Source organism: Dromiciops gliroides, chromosome 1, assembly GCF_019393635.1.
Source record: "Dromiciops gliroides isolate mDroGli1 chromosome 1, mDroGli1.pri, whole genome shotgun sequence".
NCBI lineage: Eukaryota > Metazoa > Chordata > Mammalia > Microbiotheria > Microbiotheriidae > Dromiciops > Dromiciops gliroides.
This window is the reverse complement of record NC_057861.1, coordinates 295077087-295097317: the sequence shown is the minus strand read 5'-3', so window position 1 is coordinate 295097317 and position 20231 is coordinate 295077087. Positions and strand designations below refer to the sequence as shown.

Below are 20231 nucleotides of genomic sequence, written 5' to 3'. Positions count from 1 at the left end.
AAAGTTAGTTTCAAATTCTGGAAAGAGTATTTCATGTAAATTGTAGTTTTGTCCCTTACATATAACAGACACCATGACACCATGGAAAGGGTACTGAACCTAGTGTCAGAATGCCTAGAGCTCAAAACCCAGCTCTGGGACTTGGCTGCTGCCTGAGGGACCTTAGACAAAGTATTTACTTTCTCTGGGCCTTACTTTTCCTCATCTGTAAAAATTAAGAGCTCTAAAGTCCCTTCTGGCTCTAAAGCCCAACACCTTGATCCAAATGTCTAATAAATATTTGTTAAATTTAATTAAATTATATCTCAATGACCCAGATAATTGAGAAGCCCTTAGCAGCAGTTACCAAGAGACATAGTAAATTTAAATCTGTGTTTTATGTCTTCATGTTTAATTGTAAGTATTTGAAGGTGTAGCCACAATCAATCAGTAATTATATGGTAGTGTGTGTAATGAAATGAAAATGTGTCTCCCTTCTTGCCTTGTATATATCTGAGAGAACAAACATAAAGAAAAATGAGACACATACACACATGCGCACACACACACATACACACAAAAACAAGCTGCTACATCATTAGGGGAAACTTTACCCATGTGGAAAGTTTTATAAAATAATTACTAAAATGTATTCATATATAATTCACATAAAGGAAGAAAGGAAATGAATGTTTATTATGTGCCTGGCACTGTGCTAAACACTTTCCAAATATTATTTTAATCATCACAACAATCCTGGGAAGTAGATAATAATGACAATAATAATAGCATTTGTGCTAGTACTTACTATGGAAGAGGCACTGTGCTAAACCACTTTATAGTTTGTGAGATTAAAATTGGATATTAGATCATAAATCTACCCTACTTAACCTTTACCTTAATTTATCTCCCAGACTAGTAAATGGAAGAAGCTTCTGGTTTTCTAGATAGAGCTTTTATTGTATGGTAGTCACAAGGTGATATTGATTAGAAGGATAGGAAAGTAGAAATACAATACAAATCGTCTTAAGTCTAGGCTTAGTCTATATTCCGTATAAAACTCACCAAAAGCGGAAGGCCACCTTTGGGGCGAGAGACAAAGTCAAGCGCGTGCTGTTAACCGAGAGCCAGGCCGAGTCAAACTCCAATTCGCATCTGTCTGTGCAGCGCAGCCAGGAGACCAGCGGAACAGGAAAAAAGGCCCCACTTCCGTTCTCTCCTTGCCTTTTAAGCTCGCACCCCAGAAGTCGAGTGCTCAGCAGGCAATCTGGCATGCGTTGCAGGCGGACTGGTGTGCGTAGCTCATGCTGTTGGTCTCCTCCCCAAAAGGGTGGTCCTAAAAAAAACTGGCGTCTCTCCATTATCGCTAACCAACTGTTAAAACTTTTTACCACAAGTTATTATCTCATTTGATCTTCTCAGTAACCCTGCAAGGTAGGCATTATTATTATTCCCTTTTTACAGATGAGGAAACGGAGTGAAATAGAGGTTAAGTGACTAGATCAGGATCACATAGCTAGTAAGTGTTTAAGTTTTCATTGGAACTCCAAGCTCAATCTGCTGTGACACCTAACTTCTATGCTATATATAACCTAGTGCCTTATATATAAATATATATATATACATATATCTGTTGTGCTTTGTATTCCTGTATATGTGTATATACACATATATGTAAATATATACATAAATATACATTCATATTCTTTGGGCTGGAAAAATGGACATTGACACTGATTATTATAATTTTGTACATGAATTTAATCAATATAATTTTAAAGCCTTACTTATATAACTTAACCTGCCTTCCAAGTGAAGACCAATGGAAGCTGAAGGCAACACTGCTTTAGAAGAATATAAATTCCTTTGTCAAGTCTTACAGAGAAAGATGATGGAAGATTATGAGCAATATTACTCTATAAAACAGAAAGAAACGTGGAGAACAAAACCACGTTAAAGAAAGCTTTGCAAAGGCTCAGCTAAACAAAGTCATCCTCAGGGCATTGAAGGATGAAACCTAAAAAGAAGGAAAACAGATAAAAGATGGAAAAGACCTGCAAAGTTATTTTTGGTTTTTTTTTTAATCCAACACACTCTTTCATTATCAAGTACAGTGAAGCCTCCACACTTTACTCCAACAGTTTCAAATGTACTTATAGAGGAGATATAAAAGGTACTGTTTGAAGAAAACAAATACAGGAAAAGCATTTGAATGAAACTAACTATCCCCAGAAGAGATCTAAACTAGAAACAACATGATTTTGAGGGCACTGAGGGAATGATCTCAAAGCATATAAAAGAGGGATAATATGCCAAAGGCATGGAAAAAGTCTTCAACATTATTACTGCCCAAAAAAATGACTAAGAAATGATCAATAACTACATACCCATGCGCTGACTTTTCTTCTACATTAAATGTTTATGAAGATATTCTAAACAGCCCATGAGAGAGAGCAACATGATTGGGGTTGCTAGATAGAAACAGGCTTTCACAAGAAGTATTTCACAGTATACCATATCATTTCCATTGCACAAATGACTAAAAAATGTTGATCATACCACATCTTACCATGTTTATTTTGGTAGTTGGCATAAAAATTACTACAGAATCAAGGTTGCTAAATAGCCTCGTGGTCATTGGCTCCATGTGTTGACTGATTTGTAGTAATTTTTGTGGTTTGTTGGGTTTGGAGGTTTTCCTTCTCTGAATCTATATTTGGTAGAAACTGAACTTCTCAAAGGTTGCAGACTATTTCATCTTTGTCCATAGATCTCTGGGATTTAGCTTAGTGCCTAGCACATAGTAGGTTCTTAATAAATACTGACTGATAAATTGATGATTTCAGGTTAAATTCAGTTTAATCAACATGATAAAATTTATCTCATCTATCTTTAATATAGAAGCCTTTTTTCCCACTGTACTATGAATTAAAACTACATATGAAAAAAGGTGACTATATTTGTAGATGTGGCTTGTTAATTTTAATTGTACTTTTCTAATTTTAATATGTTGTTCTCTCAAGCATTCGGTATGATTTAGATGGTTCCTGGTATACCATGTAATTTCAGCTCCCTAATGTTAACTTTTTTAGCAGTCTAAACTCAAGTGGACAGCGATTCACAGGAGTCATTATACTACTAACCGAAAGAGTATCATCTTGTTTTTCCATCTACCCTAATTGATTGACTAAGCTTCATGATCCAATCAATGATCTGCCTCATCAGGCAGATGAATGATTACAAAAGTGTTCTTCTTTTTATGAGTGCTGTCTCATGCTTTGCTCTTTTTATTTTAGGAAATCTTCAGAAGAACTGGATATGGATAAAGTAACAGCAGCAATGGTACTAACCAGTTTGTCCACCAGCCCTTTGGTTCGAAGCCCTCCTGTGCGGCCCAATGGTAAGCGTGTGATCATTGGGAAAATGTTACATTTATAGTCACAGAATCATCATACTATGAGAAATCTTAAAGGTCATCTAGTGCAATCATACCCAGAAGCATGAATCCCCAACAAAATCATCCTTACAAGTGACTTTCTGGTTCCTTGAACAACTCCACATCATCAGGAAGTGGCCCATTCCATTTTTTGGAGAACACTTAATTATAAATCAGTTTATTAGAATTGACTCTCTATTTCAGTAGAGAAAGTTGTTCTTAAATTTATTTCTCTAATTTCTACCCAGTAGTCTTAGTTCTGTTCTCTTAGAAGTCACTAATGACCTTAATGACCAGATCTAATTCCTTTTTCTAGTGCGCATTCTCTTTGACCTCTCTGCATCTTTTGAATCTGTTGGCTCCTTCCTCCTGTTGGATATTCTCACTTCCCTTGGCTTCAGAGACATCACAACTTCCTTGTTCTCCTCTTTCTTCTCTGTGTAGGTGAGAGCCTCATGTAGAACAAGTAAATAACAAGACTTGGGCATTAAAAATAAAATCACTATAGTTTTTCAATGAATCAGAAACTACTCTTTGTCTCTTCCTGTTCCTCTTCTTCTTCCTAACCCCTTAATGAAAAAGTATCTCTCAGAGATCTATATTCAACCCTATTCTGTTTTCTTTAGGCAGATTCATTCACCTTCATGGTTCTCAAATCCATAGCATGAACCCAAACTTCTCTTTGGATCTCCACTCATGTCAGTTATTTAGCATTTATTGAGCACTTCCTATTTGCAAAGCACTGCAGATACAAAGAAAAGCAAAAATACACCAAAAAAAAAAAAAAAACACCAGTCCCTGGATTCCCTCAAGGAGTTTGTAGACTAATGTGTCCAAATCAGCATATTCAAAACCAAAATAATCATCTTTCCTGCTAAATTTGCTCCCCTTTCTGATTTACTATTTTTATACAGTACTACCATTTACACTGTGCCCATGTTTTAAATATTTGAATTCTCTTGACTCTTTCTTCTCATTCCCATCTCATATAGAATCAATTATGACATCATATTGATTCCATTTTTACAGTATTGTTTGTAACTATCCCTCTTCTTTATTTCCGTTACCAGAATCCATTACAGACCCTCATTAACCCCTCCTGGAGTTTTCTAAGTGCTTCCCATCAGGTCTCCCAGCCTCTCTCCCCTGCTTTCAAACCACTGTTTATAACCACTGCCCAAATATTCTCTCTCTGAACAACTGCCAAAGCCTGACAGAGTATAGTAGGCTAATCAAATCATTTACTGTGGATACTGATCTTCTATACAGTAAGAGACCAATCACATTAGGGGTTTTTTTTTGGCTGCTGTGTCATAGTTCACTTATATCAAGTCTGCAGTCCACTAAAATCCCTGAGTCATTTTTATATAAATTGTGGTTTAGCCACATTTCCCTCATATAAGACTTGTGGTTGATTTTTTTTTAACCTAAGTGCAGGGCTTAGGATTGATTCTTATTCATTTTCATCTTACTAGATTTGGGCCTCTTCTAGTTTACTGGGAAAACATTTAATATCTCAGTGCTGTCTTTAAATGTATTAGTCACCTTCCCCTACTATATATAATTCAGCCAAAACAATTCCCTCATTTAAGTCACCTATCTCACTACCTCCTCACTAGCCTCAGGTTTCAATCCCTAATTCACATAAGATCCTAGGTTTAGAGCTAGAGGGAATCTAGTTCAGAGGTTTCAAACTTATTGCCCATGGCTACAAGCAGCCTGAACTCCCTGGGGCAGCCCCAGCCGGATTAAAATATAATTTGTTGTTTTGGGGTCATTTTCAGCTGTGTCCAACTCTCCATAACCTCATTTGGAGTTTTCTTAGCTGAGATACTGGAATGGTTTGCCATTTCTTTTTCTGGATCATTTTACAGATGAGGAAACTGAGGCAAACAGGGTTAAATGACTTGCCCAGAGTCACACAGCTAGTAAGTCTGAGGTAGAATTTGAAATCAGTGAGGCAGGTAAGTGGTGCAGTCGATAAAGCACCAGCACTGTATTCAGGAGGTCCTAAGTTCAAATCCAGCCTCAAATACTTGGCACTTAATAGCTGTGTGACCCTGGGCAAGTCACTTAACCCTCATTGCCCTGCCCGCCCCCCAAATAAAATAAAATTAAAAATTAAATTAAAAAAGGTGAGAATTTGAAATCAGGTCCTTCTGATTCCAGGACCAACACTCTATCCAGTTATACCACCTAGCTGCCCCAAAATATAATTAGGAAATATTTAACAAAATAAATAAAAATATAATACAACATGGATAATGTTAATTTGTGGGTTTTTTTAAGTCTATATGCAGCCTGCAGAGATCCATTCCACTTGATTTCGACACAGTTAATTGAGGTGATTGAGTCTACTCCTCTCATTTTACAAATGAGGAAACTGAGACCTAGTTAATTAGCTTGTGCAATCACTTTATCTTGTACAAGGTTCTGAGAGACATAGATTTAAACTCTAGTTCTCTGATTCCAAATCCAGTGCTATTCCCACTGAATCGCTCCTGCCTCTGTTATCCATATTTGTTCCATTCTTCTTGGTTTAAATATCATTTTCATCTTTAGGGAAAACAGAACCAGAATTAGAATTGAGTAGTTTTCTGTCAGTCATTATTAGAGTGCTATCTGCTCAAGTCATAGGACCAATCCATTCTTTGTTTCTCTTCTGTTCCCCTCCCCCACCACAGCCAAAGTCTTTTCTGTCTTCCTTAGCTTTCAGAAGCTTCATACCATCCTGAGATTTAGACCTCCCGATATTCTTTCTAAGGTATAGGTGCTAATCTTTCATACTCTGCCATCATTAATCATGCAGTAACTATCATTTGTATAATTCTTTAAGGTTTGCAAAGAACTTTACATATATTATCTCATTTTCACTATTGTGCTATTATCCTCTTTTTACAAATGAGGAAACTGAGGCTTAGACTGGCCACAGGACAATCTGTAACTGTCTGAGGCAGAATTTGAACTCAGGTCTTTCTGACTCTATATCCAGCATTCTATCCGCTGTGCCACCTAGCTGTGTTCTGTTACCTGAAAGTGATTCGATCTTTTATATATCTTCCAAAGTTCTTTGAACAACTCTGAAATTTGCTTTCCTAAAGTCTATGGTATACCTCAAGCTGTAATCAGCATTGTCCATCTTTATTTATCATGAAATATTAGATAATGTAGGTCCGCTCCCTCCATCTCTGTTCCTGTCTTTGCTGATCAAACTAAGTCAACAAGCATTTGACTGTGCTAAACTCTGAAAATGCAAATATAAGCAGAAAGACAATCCCTACCCTCAAAGAGCTTACATTCTAATGAGGAAAGACAAGTGTAAAGGAAGCTGAAGGAAGCCATAAGGAGGGATTGTAGAGAAAATCTGAAGAGTTAGAAGTGGAGCCTCAAGCCTAAATCTTCTCCGTAATGTCCTCCTTGTTCACCCCTTCTAGTTTCACCATCTGGGGCCAAACAGTCGATCTAAATCTCTCATTTGACAACCCTTCAGAGAAGACATCCCAGACATGCCACGTTCCATTTGTGTGATCCCCTGAACCTCAGTTTCTACACACTTTCAAGGGCCAGACCCACTGCAGCTTGGGCCCAGGCATTCTCAGTAGTCACAGATACCTGCAGCAACGTTCTCCTCTAGTCCTTGACCACAAACCTGACCTCTGTGTATCTTCAAATTTATGGCTGCCTCTTCTTCTTCTTTTATGTTTCTTCTTTCTTCATCTTAAGCAAACTGATAATCTATGGTGGAGGTGTCCATGATGGGGACTTTATGAACACTGGTTCCCTTCCCTTTTTGATCAGAATCAGGCCCAGTATAGCAGCTCCCCTCATCACTTCCTCTATCTCCTGAAAGATGAAAGTAACCAAAGGCAGGTCAACAATTGTTCTCATTCTCTGCTTTTAGAAAAGAAAAAAGAGAGACCCAGTAGATATTAGATAACCGAAGGTGTCCATCACAACCTCTAGGCCAGCTTTTTGATAGGTATAACACACAAGAGGTAAGATACCTATCCTTCCCTCTTCCTTTCCCACAAGTAAAATCAGCACTTATACCTAAACTAAAATGGGAAATAAATGAATGGCAACAGAGATGAAAGAGCTTCTGTTATCAGCTCCCTAGCCTTCCCTGACCAGTCATATAGTTGTCCCTACCACAACCCATACTATAATCTGTCTCTGAAATGTTTGCATTTTGCTGGTCGTCTGAAACCTGATTTTTCCCCCAAGGTAATGTAATTTAGGGTACAGTGAAGTTATTTTTCTTAACAATGCTTTATTTCCATTGTAGAAGGAAGGGACCTGAGGGAGGGAGGGAGGGAGGCATAATGCCAAGCACTTTACAACCATTACCTCGTTTGATACTCACAACAGCCCTAGGATATATTATTATAATCCCCATTTGACAGTCAAGGAAATTGAGGCAGGTAAAGTTTAAGTCTTTTGCCTCAGAGTCACACAAATAATAAGTTTCTAAGGCTGTGTTTGAATTCATTTTCCTAATTCTAGGCCCACAGCTCTATCAGTAATTACCTAGAAAGAAGAGGGTAGATGATGAGAGGGAGATCCAACCAAATCATCTCTCCTCCCAGAGAACTGAAAATAACAAAGTTCATTGTAGAGGTTGACATTTTTTTACTCTGGCCTCTGAATCATACTTGTTAAAATTTTTAAATGCTAAGTTAACATATTATTGAACAAAAATTCTACCAGCAATGAAAAATCCAATCCTGAAACAGCACCCAATCCAGAAAAAAAGTAATGAGCTATAGTTTGAACATTTTTATTACAAGTATGAAGTTATGTTAAATCTGACCAACACCCAGGCAGTACCTATCAAAACCATACTTTTTTCTAGTTAATAACCACCAGCTTTTATGAGGTATTATCAGAAGACCACAAGTTATTCTGTGCCATGAATCAGTAGCATCTTTCTCATGATTTAGCATATGCTGAATTAGACTAACCATTTCCCACAGCACCAAATGGTAGTAAAACATGACTTTTTTTTTTTAGTGAGACAATCGGGGTTAAGTGACTTGCCCAGGGTCACACAGCTAGTAAGTGTTAAGTGTCTGAGGCCAGATTTGAACTCAGGTACTCCTGAATCCAGGGCTGGTGCTCTATCCACTGTGCCACCTAGCTACCCCAACATGACATATTTTTGATGTAAATGCTACCCTCTCTGTTAATAGTATGGCATTCCTCATTAAATAACTTAGAAGGTGGGCATTCTGTTTTACTTTCTAGCTCAGGAAAGAGCTCTTAGGCCAGTAATATATTTAAAAGCACACTACCAATTCCAGAAACACAGGATTGTAGAAGTCTTTTGAGTTCATCAGGAAGAAGAGATTATAATATAAATAAAAGATTCCATTTTCCTCCTTGTCATTATCTCCGAAGTCCTTTGCTATTTTATATTGAGAACAGTTCTAATATTTCTTTGATGCTAAAAGAGTAGAATTACAATAGGTATTTTTCTTTAAGCTGAATGTTATTTGCTTTCTTAGAACAAATGTTTGTTCATACAATTATAAAGAAAGTAATTTAATGTTCAATCAGGCAAAAAACCCGCTCAATAAAATTGTCTGATTCTGTGATTTAATCTGTAACAGGAAGTGGTTTGTAGTAAATGAAGGTATTTCTTCCAATAGTAAAAGATTTACTTCAGAATTGGTGATAACCTATTCTCCATGAATTCACTTAATCAATTGTGATCCTTTTCTGTTTACATCAGTCTTATGTAGTCAGAATTTGTTCTTTGAAAAGGGAGAGGACTCTGAAGTACTCCCCCTACTTTTGGTAGAGAGGTGGGGCACTGTGTGGGATAATGTGCAGTCTCCCAGATTTAGTTAATATATAGATCCATTTTACTCAGCTCTTTTTCTTTTTCACAACATATGACCTTTTGGGGGGTAGAGAATGAGGATAATATATGTGGAAATGAAGATCTTTTTATTACTATTATTAAAGAATGGCCACCTCCAAAAAAAGAAAAGGAGAAGGGTTCATAACTTAACCATCAACATAATTAGCAAATCCTTCTTTTGCTCCTTTTTGAGAAAGGAAAGGCTACCACTAAAGAATACCTTAAGCCCACTTTTTTTGTTATCAGAAGGATAGTTTCTACATTAGTTTGATCTTCTGAATGAATTATGTTTCTATAAGAAATGTAGTCTACATACCAGTGATGGGTAAATTATAAGTCTTTGGCATTAGGTGACTTGACCATCAATATAATAAAAATTGCTTTTCAAAATTATTCATGTTTTCAGTGAACAAAATTAACACAAAATTAATAACTTTTGTTTTGAAAATATACATTGTTGTACATTTATCTCACAACGATGCCAGAATCATCAAATCTCAGAGTTGGAAGGGATTTCATATGGTTTAAGTGCCTGGATTTTACCATCCTCTATAATGTACCCAGAAAGTTGCTTTTGCTCCAATAGCAATGACAGCAAACATTAAGTTTTTTTATTATGTATTTGAGGGAAAAGAGGTAGCTAGGTGGCAAGGTATATAGAGTGTTGAAACCTTGGAGTCAGGAAGACTCATCTTCCTGATTCAAGTCTGGTCTCAGATACTTCCTAGTTCTGTCTCTGGGCAAGTCACTTAACCCTGTTTGCCTCCGTCTCCTCATCTGTAAAATGACTCTGAAAAGGAAATGCAAAACACTCCAGTATCTTTGCCCAAGAAAACCCCAGAATAGGTGATGAAGAGTCAAATACAACTGAAACAACAACGTTTAAGCCATTTTTAGGTGTTTGGATACAAAGAGAAAATTTTAAAATTGTCGCTGTCTTCAAGGAACTTAGGAAATAAAGAATTCTACAACTAGAGGCAATCAGGCACCAATGGATTCCCATAGGAAGTGGTGACTGAGATGAAGTTATGAAGGAAGCTATTGATTCAGAGAAGCAGAGATGAAGCTCTCCAGGGAGGAGGTACCCCCAACCCTCCCAATATAGCTCATTCCATTTTGCAATAGCTTGGATTATTAGCAAGTGTTTACCTCCATTTACTCTGATTTGTTTCTTTGTAGTTTCTACCCACTGTTCCTACAACGTTTTTTCCCTCTTTCACATGACAGCCCTTCATATTCTTCCTACCCCCTGTAACATGTCTACTCTTCACCAGGCTAAACACCCCAACTTCCAACAGCTAATCCTTATGTGATATAAAGTTGAGGCCCTTCACGATCTTATTTGACTTCCTCTGGTCACTGTGGGGCTTATTGTTCTCTCTCTAAGTCTCCTCTTGGTCCAGAGCTGTGGTCCCAATTTTTTGTTTTTCCTTAAAATGTGGTGCCTACAACTGAATGTAGTATTCTAGATGTGGTCTTATCAGGGCAGAGTACAGTGGAACTGTCACCTCCCCAATCCTAGACATGGTCCCAATTCTCTCCATGCAACTTAAGATTGCATTCATTCTTCACTGCCATATCACAGCATTAAATGATATTATTTTTGCTGTCCATTAAAACCCCCAGATTTATTTCAGACAAACTTCTTTCTAACTATCTCTCCCCAATTTATAGCTGAATTTTTTAACCCCAAATAAAGCTTTACATTTATCCCTATTAAATATCATCTTCGTAGATTTAACCCATTTTTTTCAGATTTGTTGAGATCCTTTGAATCCTGATGCCATCCGGTGACGTTAGCAACCCCTCCCTCCCAACTTTATGCATCTGCACATTTGATAAATCTATGATCTCTTCCCTTTATCATTTCATTTATAAAAGCACAGATCCCCTATGCCTTCTGCTAAAAAACCTCCTTCCAGGCTGACATAAAAGCATCAATGACTACTGCTCCTTGGAGCCATTCACTTAGTTTAAATGAAAATTCAACAAGTCCTAAATATGTCACATGATGCTGTTGTCTAGCTCTTATCCCTCCTTCTTGTTCACCAAGAATAAAATAAGCAGAAATAAAACACTTTATCTAATGCTTTCTAAATCCAAGCAACTATATCTACCTCATTCCCCTGATATACCCATTTAAATATACCCTGACAAAGAAAAAAATGACAGTTTTCTTGTGAACTGCTCTTATGAAGTTGTGCTGGCTCCTTTTTCTTTTCTAAATGTTTGTTTATCATCTCTTTAATAATATTATCCTGAAAATTTTCCAGAAATTGCAGTCAAGCTCATTGGCGAATTTTGCAGATTTTTTTTCTCTTCCTATTTTGAGATTCAGTGCATTTGCTTCCACTTAGAAGCTACATTGCATTGAAATGAAGTCTACTTAAAATACACGGCAAATACATACAAATTGCATAGCAAATCTAACAAACTATATAACATCTGACATTTGGAGCTACAGGCTTTATTCCTAACCTGTCCCTTTTTACCTGGACCAAGTTGAGGAATATGCTCATCTATGTTAAATAAAAATGAGTGCAAGACACCTTTAGTGAGAATACTAATCTATAATTGTCATAATTTCATCAACAACTATATACTATTAATAACAATATAGTGTTTTTCAATGAGGAATTACTAGATTTCCCCTCCCCATTAAAAAATAACTTTGTCATTAAACATGTCATTCCTCATTCATGCACCATCATTAGTGCAGATCAGAAATATAAAACCTGAATTCAAATACCAGGTCTGCCATTTATTTACTACATGTGTGACTTTAGACAAATTGCTTAATAACTATGGACCTCGGAGTTTTCGGTCACATCTATAAAAAGAAAGAGTTGAACTACACCTAGGCCTAAGGTCTCTTCCAACTCTTAACTCTTGCCAGAACTCTTCATTTAATTCTTCTTTCTTTCTGTCTGTCGCATACTCCCATTAAAATATCCCTTACCAATATCTATGAGTATATTCTCACCAAAATGCCCTCCCCAAAGCTTATTACTTTTGATTCCTGGCATTCCCAACAGATATATATCTACTTCATATATAGTACACTCCATTTCTCCCTTTATCTTTTCTGTTTCTTTTAAATTCACTTTTATAGTGAGAGAAGGGAGGCAAGGATGATGGAATTTGGAACTCAAAACTTTAAATAAAAATGTTTATTATCATAAATAAATTCACTTGTATATGTACATTTTATACATAGATTAGTGAATATAAAAATAATAGCAAACATTTGCAGAGCACTTTAAAATTTGAAAAGTACTTTACACATATTATCTCATTTGATCTTCAGAACAATGCTGTTAGATAAGTACTATTATTATCCCCATTTTACAAATGAAAAAACTGAGGTTCAGAGAGGTCAGGTAACTTCCCCAGAGTCACCCAGCTAGCGTCAAACTCAGGTCTTCCTGACTATCCACTGTGCTTTGTGATTGTCCTGTTGTTTTCTTTCTTTCTTTCTTTCTTTCTTTTGGTGAGGCAATTGGGGTTGAGTGACTTGCCCAAAGTCACACAGCTAGTAAGTGTCAAGTGTCTGAGGCCGGAATTAGAACTCGGGTCCTCCTGACTCCAGGCTGGTGTTCTATCCACTGCGCCACGTAGCGACCCCTTGTCCTGTTGTTTTCAACCATTGCCTGACTCTTCATGACCCATTTGGGGTTTTCTTGGCAAAGATACTGGAGTGGTTTGCCATTTCCTTCTCCTGCTCATTTTACAGATGAGGAAACTGAGGCAAACAAGGTTAAATGACTTGCCCAAGGTCACACAGGAGTAAGTATCTGAGGCCATATTTGAACTCAGGAAGATGAGTCTTCCCGACTCCAGGGCCAGCATTCTATCACACTGTGCCACCTAGCTGCCCATACACTGTGCTACCAGGTGCCTAATTATAAGATTCTTGATGGTAGGGACAGTTTCATTTTTATCTTTATATAACTAGCATAAGGCATAGGGGGCCTTGTACATATAAGTTCTTAATAAATGTTGAATTAAATTGAAATGTCGAATCCTATGAGATACAATATAGTGCAATTATTATCATCACCATTTTACAGATGAAGAAACCAAGGCTTAGACTTTGTTATACACTGTATCCTGTTACCTTTCAGTCAGTTTATAGTATTTGCCCTCATCATGAATGGAAAGATGAAATAAAACATGGAACTTCCTTGTATTCCTTTCTATAATTCTCCTCCAAGTTCAACCTTGGCTTTGAGATAAGCAGTTTACTTTATGTGAGAAGTCGGACCTAAGGGTTTTGTTCTGTTGTCTAGCCAAATTTCACAGCTCTTCCTTAGTTAGTCCCAAACAAAGCTAAAATGAACATTTAATTAAAATAGTGAAGAGATGATAAGCCCTTGAGTACCACCCTGGCATATTTGGGGTGGGAATGTGTAAATAGAGTTCTGAACTTTGACATTACCACTTCATGCAAATCATTTAACAGAATGTATACGTGATTGAACAAGATCAGAGCCAGGATGCCCCAGAGTAAAGAATTCTCATTTCTGACACTTGTTGGGCCTTCAGTGTAAAGAAATATTTATTTATTCATCGATTTGTTTGTGTATAAACAGAGAGCCTCAGCGGATCTTGGAAAGAAGGGGGATTTGTGCCTTCAAGTACAAGCAGTAGTGGGTACTGGAGCTGGAGTGCCCCTAGCGATCAATCCAATCCGTCCACCCCGTCTCCACCTCTGTCAGCCGATAGCTTCAAGCCCTTCCGAACACCCACCCAGCCAGATGATGCATCGATGAAACAGAAGCAAGCAACCTTCTCTTTGATGAACCCATTCCCAGGAAAAGAAAGGTTTGTCTTGCCTCCAGTTACATAACTTTCATGTTCTTGGTTTCATGAATATGCTTATATATTTCAGAACAGTCTTTTTCATCATTATATGGCATGTCCCTTCCTGCCTCAAATACTGTCGTGGTGGAAACACTTCACTTTAAACAAAAGTTGAGTCAATTCCTTAAGATAAAATCTTTTTGAGTAATCTTCATGATGACAACTACTAATAATGCCAAATAATACAAGAATGGTCTTTTTAAAAATCTTATATCTTCAGATTACTTTTGTTCTGTATCTGACAATATTACAGTGAACTTGTTTAGTGAGAAGGGGTGAGATCATTTGCTTTCAACAAGTGTTTTATAATTGGCAAACAAAAATTGGCTTCATTACTTCCACCTTGTAAGAATACTTAACAGCAAAAACTAGTATCTTATAATACTCATTAAATTAATCATTTTTCATTAAAAAAATTAGGAGTTTGGTTTGGATTTTTTTTGCTATGATATTTACAAATATCTTTGTTATTTTACCAGAGAAGTGAAACAATTTTTTTTCTAAATATTTGGTAACAGGTCTCAAGGTGCCCATCAGGAATGACTAGAAGTAAATCCAAATTTAAAAGATCACTATTATCCTGTTGAGAATTCTTCTAATATATAGAAATTGGTCCTAGAATTTGTGGATGGGTTGTTTTATAGTCAGTCTTCATTAATTAATGCTTTTGCTTCCTTGTCCCTTCAAACTTATTTTTATCCAAATTATCCCTAATGAACTCTGGTACAAAAAAATATTATAATTAGAAAGGCCTACGATTATAAGTGGACACCAGTCATTTTACATGCACTCTATGGAGACAGACCAATAATCAACTAATTGCGTGTTATACATTATTGTATGGACTCAGTGACTTCCTTTAAACAAATCTTTGATGGTTCTAATGACTACATTGAATAGATGGACACATTGTGGATGTCTAACACTGCCAAGCCGACTAATTTTTTGTGTGCTTATCCACCATTTCAGTGAGCTTTGAGGGATGTGTTCCAACCTCAGCTCTGCCTCGACTCACTCTGTGCCGTCTCTAAAAAACAATTCTGTAATCTGTAAAACAGGAGTTAGTAATATCACTGTGTTTCTTGATCTTATCAGATTTGATGTGCAGCACACATGTGGACTTCACATTAAGAAAACCTGATCTATGGCAATATGGATTTAAACAACAACAAAAAGAATTTGCTTTATAAAAAACTTTACAGCAAGTTTCCTGGTACATGTAAAATTAACCTATTCTGCAAAAATATAATTTACTCATAATTGTCTACTTACAAAAAGTAGAGCTATATTGAAGTATACTTTCTTTGAAAGAAAGATGCTGTGCATATATAAAAATAATATCATTCCTAAATTTTGAAAGTTGATCTGTATTAGCACTATGCATAATTATACAGCAAATAAAATTCAAAGCAAAGTCCTTAGCTTTACAGCGAATACATTATTTATTTATACCAGCTCCTCTCAACAAGGAAAATAAAGAAATGGCACCCATCCAACATTTTCTTCCCTGCCTCTCTCTTAACATAACAAGATATGTTTTACATAGTAGGATGAAAAAGGGCTCTCCCTAGGAAGAAGGTAAAAACACAAGATGTTTATTCTTGCTTCTTAGTGACTTCTCCCTTGACTCAGACCCCAGCTGGCTCCTGGGAAATACTCAGAAGCAGCTTAATGTATAATGCAACTTAAATTAGCTAATTATGTAACCTGAGCCAATTGATTATTTTGTAACCCAAGTTATTGACCCTCTAGTCCTTAAACTGGCCTTGGTAAGGGTAAGGGAGGGATACTGTTAATTATCAAGTTGAAGAAAGGACTCTGAAAAAGATGGAAAAATAAAAATTGTTTTTAGGAAGGCAGTGAAAAAGATTTCCTCACATGCACCCCACCCCCCTGACCCGACCCATTTCCATTTAAATTCTGTTCAGTTTTTTCCTCATCATTAACATAACAGGTTCACAGCATTGAGCCAATATTGACTGATTGATTGATCTAGAAGGTAGTCTGGGCTGTCTTTTACAATTTTTAATTATATGTATTGTTATTGTTGTTGTATGCCTTGTTGGGCTTTTTTTAATCTCTCTATAACAATTCTATAGACGGGTACTTAACCTTTATTGTGTCACAATTACACTGGAATACAATTATTGGTTGTTGTTTTAAACTCACAAATTCCAGATTAAGAACTGCTATAGGGGATAAATCTTAGTACACTTCTATTACATGTATGTGTATGTTTCAAGGATCTGGGATTTCACATGACTCCAAAAAAAGAGTGCAACATTTGTAAGACTTTGTAGATGGTCCTAAACAGTTGTTGTGGCTTAAAAAAAAAATCCGCATCACCTTGATAATAAACATGGTCCCTGACAGCAAACATAGAGTTTGTTTCTAGTCTTGCATTTTAAGCTTTTCCAGTTTGGTAAGCTCTACTGGAGTTTAAGACCCAGAATCATAGCATTTCAGAGCCTGGAAGAGACCTCCACTACAGCAGGGGGATCCTAACCTGGGGTCCATGGGCCACAAGGACAAATTCCAGAAAGTTCATGAACTTGGATGGGGGGAAAATTACATCTTTATTTCAGTATAATTGGTGTCTTTTGTAACTCTGTGTATTTCATTTTATGCATTCAAAAACATGATTCTGAAAAGGGATTCACAGATTATCAAAGGGGACAGAAAAGATTAAAGACTGCTACACTACAGAATTCCCTCCTATAATATGTGGTCATTCAGCCTCTGCTGAGTGGCCCAAGGAGGGGCACTCACCAGTTTCTGAGGTGACCTATTCCTCTTGTATAATGCTCTACTTGCTAGGAAGCTTCTCCCAACATCAAGCCTGGCTAGCTCATTGAGAATTGTGGCTATCTCATTGCCACTAGGAGGCACTGATGCCTCATGTTCTTCATTCTAAAGGGTGCTACCACCGGTGATGAGCCCAAACTTCACCAGATAGCTTGTTCCTTGCCACAGCCTCCTTCCTGACTGGTCATGTAGTCACTGCCTTTTGATTTGTGGCTATAGGCACCTAGATAGAATCTGACTATGTTTGCATCTTAAAGTACCCTCAATTCAGTTTGGAATGCTTAATTACTTTCTAAATTATAGGATTTAATGTTATCCCATTGCCTGGTACATGGCAGATATTTAACAAATGCTTGATTTTATTATCATGGAAAAGTTAGATTGGCCCTCACACTAAATGTCTCTATGAACTAGATGTAGTCTGTACCATATTTAGGTCTATATACATATATGTGTGTATCTGCATATTTTTCTAGATAGATATATATATATATATATATATATATATTGTTTTCTACTTAAATAGTTTTGCCTCTTAAAATTGGTTGTTCCCATTTCAAGATTAAGACCATACATTTTACTTCTTTTCCATCCTTCATGGTACCAAGTACAATATGGAAAAGAGCCAGCATATAATAAATGCCAGCTGGCAGATGATATAATTTCAAATGAAACTCTATAAGGAAATTGGGACACTATAGGAATAGGAAGAGAAGAACCAAACAGGTCACAGAATCTCAGAGTTAGAAGGATCATCAAAGGCCATCCAGTCCATCCCCTAAATGAATAGGAATTCCTCCTATATGATCCTCAACAAGTAGTCATCCATCCTCTTCATGTACAATGTGAAAAGATTCCTCCACAGTTTTATTGCTTAGAGAACAGCTGGAGAGGCAAACAGTGATTATATTTCTGTGAGGTTATTTGGGGGTAGTAGGAAGTAGGCCAGTTTGCTGGTGTTTGTCAAGATGGGTGACCAGCCTTTACGCAAAAAGAATAAAATGTTGATAGGGGAATTGGCTTGAAGTCAGGGAATGTGTATTGGAAGGGTGAGTACATTCCTGGGGTGTGAGAAGATAGAATGAGTTCAGGGAAATAGTGAGAGAGGCTGAAGGACAACAGCAGTTCACCAGTGTTTGTAGTAGTTTCATTTCCTGGTCATCATTGTGATTTGATGGAGTTGTTTATGGATTTATTTCTCTTGGGTGGGATTCATGGCTTAGTTTGTTCTAAATCCTTATACAATATAAATCGGTGTGGGAGCAAATGATGATGATAGCTGTTGCAACTAATCTGTTCCCATGATGTTTCTTTCAATCACATCTGTTAAGTTTTCCCCTGGTTCCCACCCCAAGAATAGGCTATAGCCACACAAAAGCAGCAGCCAATAGGCATTCCGGTAAAGTGGGTGAGTGACTACACATACAACCACTCCAAAGAACCTCTGGGAGAAAAACAATTGACCCAAGAATTCAAGAAGATTGATTTCCCCAGCAAAGCAAATAGGCATTTCCAGTAAGCATCCTTCCCATCTTTGCCCCAGAATTTTGCTGTGAGAATTGATCACAAAAGCTACCAACAAAAACAGCTAAGAACTGAGGACTGAGCATCTCACTTCTTTTTTTATTATGTACAGATTTAAATTTTTTAAGCAATAAACATTTTTATTTATAGTTTTGAGTTCCAATTTTTATCCTTCCTTCTCTCCCTCCCCTCCCCACTCCTTGAGGCATTAAGCAATCAAATATGGGTTATACATTTACGATTATATAAAATATTTGTATAAGAAAACTTGAATAAAAGAAAAAATGAAAGAAGGTGAAAAATAGCATGCTTCAGTCTCTGTGTTCCATCAATATCTGTTCTTTCTTTGGAGTTGGATAGTATGCTTCATCATTAGTCCTTTGGGATTGTCTTGGATCATTGTATTGCTGAGAATAGTTAAGGCATTCACAGTTCTTCATCAAACAATATTGCTGTCACTGTGCACAATGTTCTCTTGGTTTTGCTCACTTCACTATACATGAGGTCATACAAGTCTTTCCAGGCCTTTTGAAATCATCCTGCTTGTCATTTCTTATAGAACAATAATATTCCATCACCATCATAGACCACAGCTTGTTTTAGCCATTCGCCAATTGATAGCATTCCTTTGATTTCCAATTCTTAGCTACCACAGAAAGAGCTGCTATAAGTATTTTTGAACAAATAGGTCTTTTTCTTTCTCCTTTTGGGGATGTCTTTGGAATATAAACCTAGCAATGGTATTGCTAAATCAAAGGGGTATGCCCAGTTCTATAGCCTTTTGGATATAGTTCCAAACTGAACATCTCACTTCTAACAAGAATTAAGGGCCAGTCAAACTTTGCTTTGACCAACAGTGGCCACAGTATTTGTCTTTCCATTATGGGCATATGATGTTTAAATATACACAGAATGTAAATTGGTTTTCATCCTAGAGGAAAGAGGGGGTGGAATTCTCTCTAAACCTTCCAGGTTATGAGAAAGAACAAAGTGTTCCATTTAAAAAAAAAAATAAGAAAATTTCTTAGATTGAAAGGATCTATAGGAATACCAGCCTTTGTCATGAAGTTAGATGGTATGAGAATGTTTACACAGAGGAAAATGGGAATAAGTACCATTAAACACTGAAGTTACATAGTAAGCATAAGGCTCTTCTTTTGAGAAAGGATTAAGGTCCTTCAAGGTGAAACAGCTTCTTGTGCTCCAAAAACTGATACTATTAATCTATAGGGTATTCATCAAGAATGTAATGTTGCAGTGAAAGTCCAAAGGAAGGAGCTAGGTATGATGGCTCATGCCTGAAACCCCTACAAATGGGGGTGAGCTAGATGATTCAGTGGATAAAGTGCCAGGCCTAGAATCAGGAAGACTTGCTTTGTGAGTTCAGACACTTACTAACTGTGTGACCCTAGAAAGCCACTTGACCTTGTTTGCCACAGTTTCCCTCATCTGTAAAAAGAGCTGGAGGAGGAAATGACAAACCACTCCAGTATCTTGCCAAGAAAACCCCAATTGGGGGTCACAGAGAGTGACAGAATGGCAACTGAGGTTGGTGGATCACTTGCATTCAGTAGTTCTAAGCTGCAGTAAGGTTAAGAAAACTGAGTGTCCTTATTAAGTCCGACATTAATATGGTGGGTCTCCAGGAGCAGGGAGACACCTGACTGCCTGAAAAGTGGCAAGCAAACCCGGGTCAGAAAAAACAAAGCACTTGAACGTTTTTGTGATAACCAGTATTTGTTCAGGCCCACGAATGAATGA

General features: G+C 37.0%; 1 protein-coding gene across 1 annotated transcript in view; it reads left to right on the top strand.

Moving 5' to 3' along the window:
- The window catches only part of ZNF704 (zinc finger protein 704), a 337569-nt gene that overhangs the window by 262959 nt on the left and 54379 nt on the right, over positions 1-20231 (top strand). Inside the window, 3 exon segments of the mRNA XM_043976313.1 lie at positions 3276-3379; positions 13871-14038; positions 14041-14102. Of these exon segments, the coding sequence (XP_043832248.1) occupies positions 3276-3379; positions 13871-14038; positions 14041-14102 (334 nt within the window).